Raw genomic sequence first — 12,405 nt, forward strand, 5'->3', positions numbered from 1 at the left:
AAAACAAAAACAAAAAACAGAGATTATTCCACAGTTGGGTGCTGACTAGATAAATGTATTAGAATTTTTGTACATTTAAGAATTTTGATTTTTGGGACTGGAGACATAGCATGGAGGTAAGGCGTTTGCCTTTCATACAGAAAGTCATTGGTTCAAATCCCGGCATCCCTTATGGTCCCCCGAGCCTGCCAGGAGCGATTTCTGAGCGTGGAATCAGGAGTAACCCCTGAGCACTGCCGGGTGTGACCCAAAAACAAAAACAAAAACAAAAAAAAGTTTAATTTTGGCAAAATTGTTTGATTTACCCATAATTCTTAGGTAAAGGCCCAATGGACTGAAGTCCAGACTGGAGGGCTTAATGGGCTGGACTAAACTCTCACTTAAATGAAATTCTTTCTCCAACACTACTTATGTTCCCTAAACCCCACTAGGAGTGATCCCTGAGCAGAGAGCCCCACTAAGTGTGGCTCAAAAACCAACAAAATATAACTTGGAGATATTCAGAGATATGAATTACTGTCTCTCTGGGGCCGGAATGATAGCACAGCAGTAAGGCATTTGCCTTGCGTGCGGCCGAACCAGGACGGACCTGGGTTCAACGTGGCATTTCATATGGTCCCTGAGCCTGCCAGGAGCAATTTCTGAGCCCAGAGCCAGGAGTAACCCAAGCACTGATGGGTGTGCCCCCACCCCCACCCCCCAAGTTACTGTCTCTGGTCTCTGCAGAAAAGTGGAAAGTGCTAAGTCTAACCTCCCAAGGTAGAAGCTGAGGAATAAAATGCCCAGGGTTTCAGTTAGAGTACTACAGGAGATTTAGGAACTGGGGCCAAAGCAATAACTTAGTCCTGGGGCTGGATTACACAGCGGAGGGCATTTGCCTTGTAATTATTGCTGGCCCAGGTTTGATCCCCCAGCATTCCATAATGGTCCTCATACCCCTAGTTTTCCAGGAGTAATTTCTGAGCAAAGAACCAGGGTAATCCCTGAGCGCTGCTGGATGTGGCCAGGAAAATAACAAAACTATCCTCTTCAGATCTGTTATTTCTATCATAATTATTTAAATAAAGTGTTCTTGCTGCACCCTTGATAGGAAAGTCACATCTTAGACAGTCTCCTCTGTAGCATGTCTTAAAGGGGGAACAGAGCACAGAGTGTCTGTGGAAGAGGAGCACAGGCACCATAGGGACAGATTCAGGCTGAAAGAAAGTAGGTTGGAGGAGTAAGAGAATGTAGGTGACTTACCCCTTGGGGAAAGCCTACTCTGTGGGTTTTTATTGCCCACATAAACCTTGTTTTGTTTCCTTACATACTACACATATATCACCCAGTGTTTTTCTTCTCCTCCTCCTCCTGACATACTTACCATGACCCTGTCCACTTTCATTTAAGTGTAAATATCTAAAACGTAACAAGACTTGTGCTCTAGATGGCAACATTCTTGGCAATCTAGCAATTAAGTCACGTAGGCCTTTACAAGAATTGCCAAACGACCAGAGAGTTGCCACAGGGTTAAGGCACTTACCTTGAAGGAGCTGACCCTGGTTTAATTCCTCACCACCACTTAAAATTCCCCAAGCCCAGCCAGGAGTGATCCCAGAGCAATGAGCCAGGTGTCGCCCCAAAACAAACAGAATTGCCAAGCAGGACTAGGGAAATAAGATTTGTTTGTGGAGAGTCCAGGTTCAGTCCTGTACTGCCAGGGAGTGACTGAGTGCCACCATTTGTGGGACTCTCCCCAAAGGCATTGAAAAAAAGACAGACAAGCTATCCCTTCCCACCCTATTTAACTACGTTCTTTGGGGTAGGGTGGGGGTCACACCGGTGGTACTCAGGGGTTACTCCTGGCTCTGTACTTAGAAATCACTCCTGACAGGGTTGGGACCGTATGGGATACCAGGGATCAAACCTGGTTCAGCCGCATGCAAGGCAAATGTCCTACCCACTGTGCTATCGCTCCAGCCCCTTACCTACCTTTTTTTAAAATGGAAAATCCTAATGAGAATTCATCATTTTAGGTCATCGATGAGATTTATTATGTATTGAGATATGTCAATTCTACCAAAACCCCTCAGCGAGCTCATGAAGTACTTCAGGAGTTAAGGGATATTTCCTCCATGGCCATGGAATACTTTGATGAAAAGATTGTTCCAATTCTAAAGAGAAAATTACCAGGATCAGATGTGTCTGGAAGACTCATGGGCTCTCCTCCAGGTATCACATGTTTATAATGTTTGACTTGTAATCCCATTCAGACATACTTTTATCATTTATCTCTTCCTGATTAACCTTATACCTGAACTTTGGTCTGCTATGAATAATGTATCTACAATATAATTTTTAATGGCAGATTGGATTGAAGATGACATTTTGGTTAGCTGAAACACTACATTTGAGCATGTTTGTCTCTATACACTAGCATAAACAACCTTGTGGCTAAACCTTTGTTGCAGTCACAACTACTGATAAGGGTTTCACTGCTTGGTTTGTACATGCCATGGAACTACTCAGTGAATTATTACACACACACACACACACACAAGTGTCTGGCTGCTAAATGCATAAGACTATTTTGAACAGTGTTACTTCTGTGGTAGCTTCTTTGCAAAACTACCGTGACCCCTAAGGATTTGAGCTGTTATCTGAATTTTTTGATATCCTCAACTCTTGTAAATGTTTTTAATTCAGGGAGATGGGAGAATTGGTAAAGACTTTTGTTTAAATTAGTTAGCTCCTGGAATACTTGATGGGGGTCCTCAGTAGTGCAACATAACTGAATAATAACCTGCAGCGCCTCGGCATTAATACATTGGCCGAGTGCCCGTTATGAGCACAGCTCTTCTGTGTCCTCTGGAGACTAAAGGGTTTAGATGCTTACAAAAGGTCAGGTACATCCAGGCTCTAAGTTACATTATCAGAGGCATGAGAAATATTTCAAAGGCATATCATTGAGCCAAATAAATATCAGAGATCAATTTTTTTCAGTTTAGTTATTTATTAATTGATTGGTTTGGGGGCTACATCGGGTGATGCTAAGGGGTTACTCCTGACTCTGTGCTCAGAAATCGCTCCTCGCAAGCTTGGGGGACCATATGGAGTGCCAGGAATCGAACCAGGTCTGTCCCGGGTTGGCCACATGCATGGCAAATGCCTTACCACTGTGCTATCTCTCAGTCCCAGAGATAAACTCTTTTTTTTTTTTTTTTTGGTTTTTGGGTCACACCCGATGTTCAGGAGTTACTCCTGGCTGTCTGCTCAGAAATAGCTCCTGGCAGGCACGGGGGGGGGGGGGGGGGGGGGGGACGGGACACCGGACACACACGACCATCTGGGACACGGGATTCGAACCAACCACCTTTGGTCCTGGATCGGCTGCTTGCAATGCAAACACCGGGCCCAGAGATAAACTCTTTTTTTTTTTTTTTTTTTTGGTTTGGTTTTTGGGCCACACCCGGCGGTGCTCAGGGGTTACTCCTGGCTGTCTGCTCAGAAATAGCTCCTGGCAGGCACGGGGGACCATATGGGACACCGGGATTCGAACCAAACACCTTTGGTCCTGGATCGGCTGCTTGCAAGGCAAACACCGCTGTGCTATCTCAAACTCTTAAGGTAGATAAAAGCCTCTGTTGTTGGTTGGCTTGAATTATTCTTTTTTTTTTTTTTTTTTTTTTTTGGGCCACACCCGGCGCTGCTCAGGGGTGACTCCTGGCTGTCTGCTCAGAAATAGCTCCTGGCAGGCACGGGGGATCATTTGGGACACCGGGATTCAAACCAACCACCTTTGGTCCTGGATCAGCTGCTTGCAAGGCAAACGCTGCTGTGCTATCTCTCCAGGCCCCGGCTTGATTTATTCTTGATAAGAAAGATCTGCCTGAGCCTTGGCATATGAAGAGAACTTGGGAAAAAATGAGCAGAGAGGAGGATGAATGTATCAGTCAAGGTAGACATTTTGATTTTTAGATGTACAAGGAGAAAATTACTCCTATGGTGGATTTAGGGTCAGAGCAGATTCATCAGATTATTTCAGAAAATTGTCAGGAGATAGAGTTTATGAAATATGGGGAGCAGGGAGTTGGATACAGAGGTGAAGGTGCTTGCCTTGCAACCCCAATAACCCCAGTTCAACCTGGCATCTGAACACCATCCGGAGTTCCGAGCACAGCCTGGTGTGACCCCAAAACAAAATATTTCAAAAATGGACTATATCTAGATTAGTAATTTAAAGTAGTGATATTTATGGCCATGTTAAGAATATTTGGGAGGGGGTCAGAGTGATAGCACAGCAGTAGGGCTTTTGCCTTGCATGCGGCTGACCCAGGACAGACCTGGGTTTGATCCCCAGCATCCCATATGGTTCCCCAAGCCAGGAGCAATCTCTGAGCGCATAGCCAGGAATAACCCCCGAGTGTCATCGGATATGGCCCAAAAACAAACAAAAAAAGGATATTTTTTATTGGTGGTAGGAATGTTACACTGGTGAAGAGGGGTGTTCTTTTTATGACTGAAACCCAACTACAATAATGTTTGTAATCAAGGTTAGTTTAAATTAAGATATTATTGAAGTGAGGCCGGAGCAGTGGCGCAAGCCGTAGGCATCTGCCTTGCGCATGCTAGCCTAGGACAAACCACCTTCCATCCCCCGGCATCCCATATGGTCCCCCAAGCCAGGAGCAATTTCTGAGTGCATATCCAGGAGTAACCCCTGAGCATCACCGGGTGTGGCAAAAAAAAAAAAAAAGGTATTATTAAAGTAAAAAAAAAAAAATTTTTTTTAAGAATATTTTTTGAGAGGCCAGAGCAAGTAGGTTGTTTGTCTTGTATGCAGTCAATCCGGGTTCAATCTCCCAAACGCTGCATGGTTCCCTCGGCACTTGAAGGTGTATCCTCTAACCCACCCAAAAAAGAAAAAGAAGAGGAGAAAAGAACATTTTCAGGGCCTTTCAGACCTGTTAGAAATTTGTTTTTTTTGTGTTTGAGTCACACCTGGTGATGCTCAGGGCTTATTCAATGCGCTATGCTCAGGGATCACTTCTGGTAGAGCTTGGGAAAACATATGTGGTGCCAGGTATCGAAACCAGCTCAGCCATGTCAAGGCAAACACCTTACCTGTTGTACTATCACTTCTACTCCTTATGTTAGAAATTCTTGATGACCATCATGTATGCGCTGACCCAGATAACCCACATTTTGATGTACTCCCTGTTGTTGGATTAAGGCCAGAATAAGGCTCAGGTGATAGATAGTGCACATAACTAGCATATGAGAGCCTCTAAGCTGGATCCCTGGCATCACACTACACTCCTAATCCTCAGCACTACTGGGCATTGCCTTATTAAAATAAAAGGCCTGAGCTCGAGTGATAGCACAGTACAATAGGGTGTTTGCCTTGTACGCTGACAACCCAGGTTCGATCGCTGGCATCCTGTATGGTCCCCCAAGCTTGCCAGGAGTGATTCCTGAGTGTATAGCCAGGAGTAACCCCTGAGTACTACCAGGTCTTCTTCACCACCACCACCACCACCCCCGAAAAAAAAAAAAAGCTGTGCTCCTGGGCCCAGAGTAATAGATCAGTGGGGGGGGTGGGGGCAGTTTTGCAAGCGACCAACCAAGGTTCAATCCCTGGCAAAAACACATACAGAGTGATTCCTGAACATAGATCCAGGAGTAAGCCCTGAGCACTGCTTAGTCAGTGTGGCCCAAGCCCCCCCTCAAAAAAACCTTTAAAATAAAAAGCCTTCCTTTGCATGGCTGAAACTCAATCATCAATAACTTTGTGTCTGTGAAAAACAAATATGAAGAACCTTGTAACCAAGGTGTTTAAAGTAGTTAATTAAAAATAGCATGAAAACTTCATATATGACTTAGTGCAACGCCTGCCACTGATGTGAAGTTATACTTTTTATATGAAGTAAGTTAGCAAATACCAACATGCTGATTTCACTACTCATTTCTGTAATGGGGGGGGTTCCTCGAGGTGCTCAGCGGGGTCTGGGGTTGTCTCTTCCTGTGATTCTTAGTCTGTCAAGCCAAGCAGTTCACATTCAGGCCCAAAGATACCTGCTATTGGTAGAGCTGGCATCAAGCTTAGTCAAGCACATGTAAGATTTAGGCTCTAGGGGCCGGGTAGGTGGCGCTGGAGGTAAGGTGTCTGCCTTGCAAGCGCTAGCCAAGGAAGGACCGCAGTTCGATCCCCCGGCGTCTCATATGGTCCACCCAAGCCAGGGGCGATTTCTGAGCACATAGCCAGGAGTAACCCCTGAGCGTCAAACGGGTGTGGCCCAAAAACCAAAAAAAAAAAAAAAAGATTTAGGCTCTAAACCCTGTACTAACTCTCTAGCCCCAATTTCACTACTTCCAGTCTCTTCTTTTTTTTTTTTTAATTTATTATGATTTTTATTTTTATTCTTTTTATGTTATATATATATATAAAAGCTTTATTTAAGCACCATGATTACAAGCATGATGTAGTTGAGTTTCAGTCATAAACAGAATACCTCCCCCTTCACCAGTGCAACATTCCCACCACCAATGGCCATCATCTTCCTCCTCCCCCATTCCCTGCCTGTATGTGAGACAGGCATTCTATTTCTCTCACTCATTAACATTGTCATGCTAGTTGTTAATGTAGTTATTTCCCTAATTGCACTCACCACTCTTTGTGGTGAGCTTTATATTGTGAGCCAGTCCTTATCTCTATTGTCTCTGGGCATTATTATCTTACTAGATTCCGAAAGGATGTTATTATACTTTCAACACATTTATTCCATTAAATGCCCTATATGCAGGCAGTCCATCAGTTAACCACTTGAACATGAATATAAGAAAGCAAATTCATAGATAACATAGTGATATCAGATTAGTTCACTAGACCAAAACACTATAAAAGAAGAAATACTTAGAAATAATTTGCCTGATACTCAGTTGTTTGAGGATTCTCTTGCTCTGTGCTCAGAGCTCACTCCTGGCACTGCTTAGGGGGATATGGTACTGGAACTCAAATCTGGTCTTTTCATATGTACGTCATGCCCTCTGCCCTTTATCTCTCCAGCCCAGATACTTCATTTTAAAGAAAGTTTCCTTCGTTTATTTTTATGTTAATTATATTGAAACCATTGTTTCAAAGTTCTTCATAGTTGGGTTTCAGACAATGAATTAGGGCCAGTCTCACCTCCAATGTTCCCCAAGTGCATCTCATACCACTCCCCCAGACCCCCAGCCTGCCAGTATAACAGGCCTATTTAAGTTTAGATTGTTAAAGTTTGGATCTCTTGATTCCATTGTTGTTGACTTTGGCTTAGAGCAGGGGTCTCAAACTCAATTTACCTGGGGGCCGCAGGAGGCAAAGTCAGGGTGATCCTTGAGTGCAAAGTCAGTAGTAAGCCTTGAACATTGGGGGGTGTGACCCAAACAACTAAAACAAAACAAAACAAAAAAAGATTCCTCTAGGGCAGGGCCACAAAATGTTGTACGGAGGGCCGCAAAAGCCCGCTGGCCTCGAGTTTGTGGCCCCTGGCTTAGAGATTTAATTCTGTCCCCCTTTTTTTTTTTTTTTTTTTTTTTGGTGGGTTTTTTTTTTCTTTTTGGTTTTTTGGGCCACACTTGATGACGCTCAGGGGTTACTCCTGACTATGCGCTCAAAAATCACTCCTGGCTTGGGGGACCATATAGAATGCCAGGTGATCAAGCCGCAGTCCATCCTAAGCTAGCATGCGCAAGGCAGAGACACTTTACTGCTTGTGCCACCGCTTCGGTCCTTTTTAACACTACCAATGCACCTAAGACTGCTTGGCCCCAGGCCTCCATCCTTTTATATTTGTGTTTCTCCTCTTCCGCTCAGTTTCTTTCCTTCTTGCTATACTCTGGGGTCAAGGGTATTCGAGGCAACTCCCATTTAGACCATTGAATTTCTTCATGCAGTTATTCTAAATACCACATATAAGTTATCACTTATTTTGTATACTTCTTCCTGCTTATAAGAAAGTTTCCTTTAAACGAATATCACTAATAGAGATTTCAAGTAATTGATTGTTCCATTGATCTCTCTGCAGTTCCAGGACCTTCTGCAGCCCTAACAACAATGCAGCTCTTCTCCAAGCAGAACCCTTCAAGACAAGAGGTCACCAAACTTCAGCAGCAGGTGAAGACAAATGGTGCTGGCGTGACAGTTCTCAGGCGTGAAATTTCTGAGCTTCGCACCAAAGTGCAAGAGCAGCAGAAACAACTTCAAGACCAGGACCAGAAACTGCTAGAGCAGACCCAGATCATAGGTGAACAGAATGCACGATTGGCAGAGTTGGAGCGAAAGCTACGAGAGGTGATGGAAAGTGCTGTAGGGAATTCCTCCGGGTCTGGACAGAATGAAGATTCTCCCCGGAAGCGGAAAAAGGCAGCAGAAGCCATTGACTCTCCTAGAAAATCGAAACGTCTCCGGAATAGAAAGTAAATTGGAGTGTGGTTCTAGCTCCAGAGGAAGACCTTGGCTTAGTGGCTTACGCACTTCTGCATATCAGGATACCATGAACCACATGGTGTCCCTTAGGCTTCTGGGCTCTCAGAACACAACTTAAACTTTAACGTTGATGGTTGGGACTATCTTTCCCTGCTTCTCTTGGTTGAACTGATGCACAGAATCTTTATTTTGCAATTGATTTGTATTAACCAGACTTGTTCTATCATATTTTGAGGAGTTAACTTTTTCCTGTGCAGAAGGTTTAAGTTTGTTTCTGCATATATGCACATTACATAAGGATCTTAAACGAAACCAGTCTCAACAGACTAGAAGTTAAGTTCAATACAGAAAATGTCCTGTTCACTTGAAAGAAAAGATCTACTTTTTAAATGGACAGTATCTTGTTTAAAGAAAAAAGTTGACTTTTTGTTATAAGTGACCTTTGTCTGGAATGTCTAAAAAGTAGTAAATGCTTTTTTGGTATTAAGTAATGGGTAACTAAAATGGACTTCCATAGTACTGACTGTAGAAGGGGCCTCTACAGTATTGACAATATATTTTTATAAACTACTGGCAAGGAGACATACCCAGTTGTTATCTACATGTTCTCAGTTCTCTTTTGGGGCTGTGTCCTACATTTGCATGGATGGATGCATGCATTGCCCAGTCAGCTCACTTAAAAAGCTCTTGCACTGGTTTGATCTTGAATCTGTTCTTTCACACATTGTAGAGTCATGTCTTGGTTTATTTAAGTGCTTACTTACCTTATCTTCCACCACAACAGCTTGCCTCTGGGGCTGGGAATTGTTCTTCCATTAGTCCTCCACCTTCACAGGAACAAGAGAGTATTTAAAGCTCTTTGCTTTATTCTCTGTAGGGTTCAGGTACACTGGCTAGCAGTACCCCATATGGCAAGGCTCTTGCATACAATAGCAGACCTCTGGTAACTAATGCTAGTCCTTCCTCACCACTGTGCATGGCTCACTGAGCAAATTTGGTGACTGAGCAGGGACCCAACGGATGCAGTTAGCTGAAGAAAATTGCTTTGATTGCTTTGAACAGAACTTTTGATCATTTCATTTCTGTGGGATGACCTGAGGGAAAGCTTTTTTTTTTTTTTAATCTCTGGGAAAGCTTTTTAATATTGGTCTCAAGCTTCCCTTTTCCTGCAACTTTGAGAACAAAAGCGTTAATTCTGTTTGCACCTCTGTATTGAGCTTGTAACTGGAAAAGTGTGTCTTGTACTGTTCAACCTTCAAGTGGTCACTTTGACAGCCTCCAATTATGTACAGTGGTTCTTTTGCCCAGTTGTATATTTTTGAGACATTCAGTGATTACTGTCCTTATTTTATTTTAATGAACTAAATTATGTAGTATTATTTGACCAGGTTTTAGTAAACAACTGTAGCCTTGGTCTTCAGTTACTTCAAATAAACTTAGAGGTGGTCATAGAGAAAACAGTCCCTTCCCAGGTGGGAGTTTGATACCTGTATAAAAACATAAGGTTTGGGTAAGTACTTAGTTGAATAAAAGCACAAGGTAACCACTTTTTTTTAATCCATCTAATATAAAATGGTTATGCATCCTTTAGAGTCACTTCACTCAAGGAAACTTTTTCTTACTCATTTTTAATATTGTCCTTACCTAATACTGTCCTTAGATTTTAGTCAATTTTATGTCTGGCTTTGAAACTCCATTTACAATGTAGTGTGTTTTCAATGAAAAAACCATAAAATACCATCTAAGTGTCTCATGGTTTGTTGGGAAGGTAATTTTAAAATAAACAGTTTCCAAAAACATTTGTCAGCCAAGGTCATCCATAAAGGTCCCCGTCTGGAACTCATTTTCTCAGCAAGTCTCATTTTTGTAATCATAGGATTTAGCCATATTATCACGACTTTGGAGGAGGCCTGCAAGAATACCCTGGCCTTTACCACTAGCCTGCTTTCCTGGTTAGAGGAAGACTTTTTTAAGTGACAAAGTACATGTTTACAGGTTTATAAAGTACGATCCTTATGCATCCAAAGGATATAACCTCAGATTATTTAACAGTTGCTAATGGATTTTTATTTCACTTCTCTTTAAGCTACAACTAGATACCCTAAACCTATCCATAGTCTTCCAGTAGTAAATACTCACGGAAATATCTAACCTTTATCATAAGTCTTCACACTATTAGAAGGTAGATTTTCTGTTTCAAAACCCAGATTTCTAAGTTACGGTATACACTTGTCATCACCTGTCCATTGAAGAATGAACTGTGCTGCTTAATGCATGAGTGTTCCATAACCGTAGGAGAACAAAGCACTACAATTCAGTTGTTGTAAGTCTTAAATATTCAATTATCTAGAATATTGCCTTGACCAATTCAATAGTTATACTTGCTTTTGGATAGTGATTATATTTAAAGGCTCAGCATATCACAAATTATTTGAATAGCTAAAACTGATGTGTTATAGGAAACCCAACCTGCCCTGGACTATATATCAGGAATTTAAATGCTCTATGTTAATATGTGTTGACCTAGTACACATTTTATAAGTATTATTCTCTTCCCTGGGTATTTTTCAGAGGGGATTTCTCTGTTGGAAGGGTCAGTCCACTTATAATGTGACTATCATGCAACACTATGGACATAGACAAAGTGAAAAAGGAAATGTAAGAAACGAGACACCCCCGCTACACGCACAGGACTGCCAACATGGATGGACTTAGTTTTCACACATTGTGAAATGTGAAGTCCTTTAAAACATAAGGGTATAGAACCTCTCTTTTTTTTTTTCAACTTCTCTCAATATGCAGAGTCTGAAAATAATGGGGCAAACACAAATGTATTTCAAAGTCATCATACTGTTTTACACACTTGGGGTGCCATCTGGCCTAAAGCCACTGATTTGGGAAGTACTTTTTTTTTTTTTGGTAAAGTGTTTTTGGAGTACTGAACTTTACAGGGCCTTGCCTTAATCTCTAGTAGTTTCAAGATGTATGCTCTATTCTACTTGTTAAAATGTTAAGATATTCTATGTAGCCCCAAAGGGGGGGTAAAACAGTATAAGTAATGCCTAAGTAAATAAGCTAAAAGGTGTCACTATGGAGTTTGAGAGAAAATGGACATATGAACATAGGCTATGTGTAATAAACAGAAATAATGGCACCTTAAGATTGCACTATTTTATGCATTATTTTATATGCCATTTCATAGCCTGCACTTTATTCTCCAAAGAAATGATGTATGATGTTTCAATTGTTCCTTATTATTAATAAACTTTCCTAAGACAGGGAACTTGATTCTATTTTACTACACTAAATTAGTTTCTTGGAGGTGGATCCTTTTTGAGCACTATTTCCTTAGCCATATTTTCTAGGATCTAGGAACTCATCTATTTCAAACAAAATATAATTTTAATTTAATGCAGTATGAAATCTCATGCTTGGTGATGAGCACATGCTTCTAGCCTGCTCTAGCAATGAGTACCCATTTGTTGCGCTACCAAACCCTCTAAATATAACTGTTCAGTAAGGTTGGATGCCAGGAATGAAAAGCATTCTGAAAGAAACCCAACCAGGATGCAGTCTCTTTGAAATGGCTGTTTCTAATATAAATTCCAACCCATACGCCAATTCCAATTGTTTGGAATATAGCTGAATTCCTCTCTCATCCAAAAGAGAATTGTAAGTTAAACTATTTAAAAGTAAACTTTCGTAGCCTGCCACATACAGTGAATTCTTTTCAAAGAATGCTGAAGTAATTTATAAGATCAAACTAGCAATTCGTCATTACCTGCTTTAGTTTTGTTTCTAATAGCAATATATTTATGATAAATCGGATCGGCTTATATATAACAGCCTTTTCCAGCTTACTAAATCTTTGCAGTTCTTATATTCATAAGTTAAGCCCAGATTTTTTTCCTGTTGTGTCCAAAGAGAACCAGGGTATTTAGAAGCATATCGATAATCTA

The 12,405-nt window shown here is 41.6% G+C and overlaps 1 protein-coding gene across 1 annotated transcript in view; it reads left to right on the forward strand.

Moving 5' to 3' along the window:
* FBXO28 (F-box protein 28) overlaps positions 1-8,764 on the forward strand; it is a 36,855-nt gene extending 28,091 nt beyond the window's left edge. The window contains exons 4-5 of the mRNA XM_049777551.1: positions 2,016-2,211; positions 8,046-8,764. Coding sequence (XP_049633508.1) covers positions 2,016-2,211; positions 8,046-8,440 — 591 coding nt within the window. The 3' untranslated portion in view covers positions 8,441-8,764. The remainder of the gene's footprint in view (positions 1-2,015; positions 2,212-8,045) is intronic.
* The last annotated feature ends 3,641 nt before the right edge of the window (positions 8,765-12,405 follow it).

The sequence above is a fragment of the Suncus etruscus genome, chromosome 7 (genome assembly GCF_024139225.1).
Source record: "Suncus etruscus isolate mSunEtr1 chromosome 7, mSunEtr1.pri.cur, whole genome shotgun sequence".
NCBI lineage: Eukaryota > Metazoa > Chordata > Mammalia > Eulipotyphla > Soricidae > Suncus > Suncus etruscus.